This window comes from Dryobates pubescens, chromosome Z (genome assembly GCF_014839835.1).
Source record: "Dryobates pubescens isolate bDryPub1 chromosome Z, bDryPub1.pri, whole genome shotgun sequence".
NCBI lineage: Eukaryota > Metazoa > Chordata > Aves > Piciformes > Picidae > Dryobates > Dryobates pubescens.
The window spans coordinates 122,762,713-122,765,212 of record NC_071657.1 but is presented as its reverse complement, the minus strand read 5'-3'; the positions used below and the strand labels follow the sequence as shown (position 1 = coordinate 122,765,212).

Genomic DNA, 2,500 nt, shown 5'->3' with positions numbered 1-2,500 from the left:
CCATTCCACCAAATTAGCAAGGAGACTAAAGGTCAGTGTAAAATTTTCCAGCTGGCTGGAGCCTCTCAGCTGAGATTTGGGACTGGGGAAAAAAAAAAAACACAAAACCAAAAAAAACCAAACACACACAACAAACAAACCAAAACCAACTCTGGCAGCATCAGAACAGCAGCTTCTTTTAAGTCTTGTTTGTATGACTGCTAACACATTCTATTACATTTATTGTTGCTATTGTTGTTTTGCAGGAGCTATATCTGTTTTACAACAGATCTAAATAATCACCAGCTAGTTCCCATTGCAGGCAAACATACTTTCTGTGAAGTCTGGTAGTACTAGAAGGAGTTAGTCCTAAGTAACATTGCATCAGATTATTAGATAACCTCTAACAGCATCCTCTAATTAGAGTTCTTATGATACAATTTCATCCTGTAATTAGTTGAGATTGGCTGCTTCCTTTTGCAGCTTATTAGTGGCAACACAGCTGTAGAAGTGAATCCACTCTCATTTGTCAAACCTTTTTAAGCAGTGTTTTTCTCCCCCCCTTCTCCTTTTTTTTTTTTTTTTTTTTTTTTTTAATACTTTCCTTTTGGGTTTATGCAGCTCAATTTGGTGTCTAGTGTCACCATGTCTAAGAACATGTTGGAGACATCCCCACAGAGCTTACCTCAAACTCCCACAACACCAACGGCCCCAGTCACCCCAATTACCCAGGGACCTTCTGTAATCACCCCAGCCAGTGTACCCAATGTGGGAGCCATTCGAAGAAGACATTCAGACAAATACAACATTCCCATGTCATCAGGTAGGACATTTTGGATCAATGCTTTTATTTTGATATTCCCCAATTTAATGCAATAACTAAAATAGCACCATACCTAAGCTTTGAAAAGATGTATTTTCTCAACTCCAAATTTATTTTGCCAATGTGAATATAAAGAAATGGGAAACTGAAAGAAAGAAGCTCTGAAACGGTCTTGTTTCAGCATAAGATTTCAATAATGGATACGTGAAAACGGGTTAGTATTAATGATGGTATATACTACTTAAGCTGCTGTCAGTCTGCGCTAACCCTATTTAATTCTGTGTACGCGCGTTAGTGTACCTCTTCTCTGCTAACCAGAGAAAAATCATACAAAGGTAAGCTTCAGATGGTAAATAAGAGAGGACAGAGGAGGAGGTGGCTGACCGTCACTGTACGACCATGTAAGAAAATATTCAGTTTGCACATTTTAAAAAGGTCTTGCTGCTGGAAGCATGCTGGATGGCTGGGTACACCACTGCTGGTGTACACTAAGTGACTGACTGGGGCATGCTTCATTTGCACTTTTACATCAAGGAGCGCAGAAAAGAGTTTTTGGTATAATTTGCTTTTTGAACATTCCTGAGTAAATAGTTCTTTTGGAAACTTGTGAGCACACAAGAAGCAACGTCATCAATCATAATGTGCAATTGGGCTGCTAATAACATTAACATACAGTTTGTATGGGTTTATTTTACAGAAATTGCCCCAAACTATGAATTTTATAAAAATGCAGATGTCAGACCTCCATTTACTTATGCAACTCTCATAAGGCAGGTAAGTAGAGAGAAAATTAAGTTTGCCTGATTAAATTAAAATTCATTAATGCTTAAAGTAAGGCTTGGTTGAGGAAGTGTCATCCAGTCTAGTTAGCAAACCATTATTTTATGTCACTATGTATCTTGTCTCATTTCAGGCTATCATGGAATCGAGTGACAGGCAGTTAACACTTAATGAAATTTACAGCTGGTTTACACGGACATTTGCTTACTTCAGGCGTAATGCAGCAACTTGGAAGGTAACTTCTTTGCCGTCAGTTTAAAGATGCCTAGTGCAGTTCCTTGAAGATAGCACAAGGAACATTTATTTACATGACATAAGCAGATTAGTATCTGCTTCCCCTCTTTTTAACCTGCCTCTTGAATGGAATGAATTCCCTCTCTCAAAATGACAAGTGAAAGAATAATTTTGCCTCTGATACAGTTTTCTAATTTGATGCAATTAATAGCTGAGGCTTGGCAGAGAAATGAGGGCCTGACACACTAATTACAGTGTGAGCACTCAATCATCAACACCTTTGTTAGTCGCACTATATTACTTTTTCTCTTGCATATTATTGGCTAATTAGTTTGAAAAATGTCTGTTTGCCTTGCGCAACAAATGGAGGCTGTAGGTTTTGTCTTGGTCTGTGCCTTTTGTACACATCATACCTCATCGTACAGACTGAAGCTGCCACAGGAGTGAGGGCCATGGCTACTCAGCTGGAACTAAAAGAAAGTAAAGTGAATATTATCCTGTCAGAACATAAATGCAGTTTATTTACTTAGACAAAAGGGTTCATCTATATCCCTGTCCAAACAACTTCATTGTCTAGATCCTACAAGGAGCTAAAAAGTGTTAGTTCTGTGCATCTATTTTTGGAAAAAGAGCAACGTCTGGAAAGATAAGGGCACTCAGCACAGACTAAGCAAACTGTTTTAT

At 38.3% G+C, this 2,500-nt stretch overlaps 1 protein-coding gene across 6 annotated transcripts in view; it reads left to right on the top strand.

Moving 5' to 3' along the window:
• The window catches only part of FOXP2 (forkhead box P2), a 421,646-nt gene that overhangs the window by 385,320 nt on the left and 33,826 nt on the right, over positions 1 to 2,500 (top strand). For all 6 annotated transcript variants that reach the window (XM_054178909.1, XM_054178908.1, XM_054178907.1 and 3 more), the window contains 3 exons: positions 601 to 802; positions 1,500 to 1,576; positions 1,716 to 1,817. In XM_054178909.1, the coding sequence (XP_054034884.1) occupies positions 601 to 802; positions 1,500 to 1,576; positions 1,716 to 1,817 (381 nt within the window). The remainder of the gene's footprint in view (positions 1 to 600; positions 803 to 1,499; positions 1,577 to 1,715; positions 1,818 to 2,500) is intronic.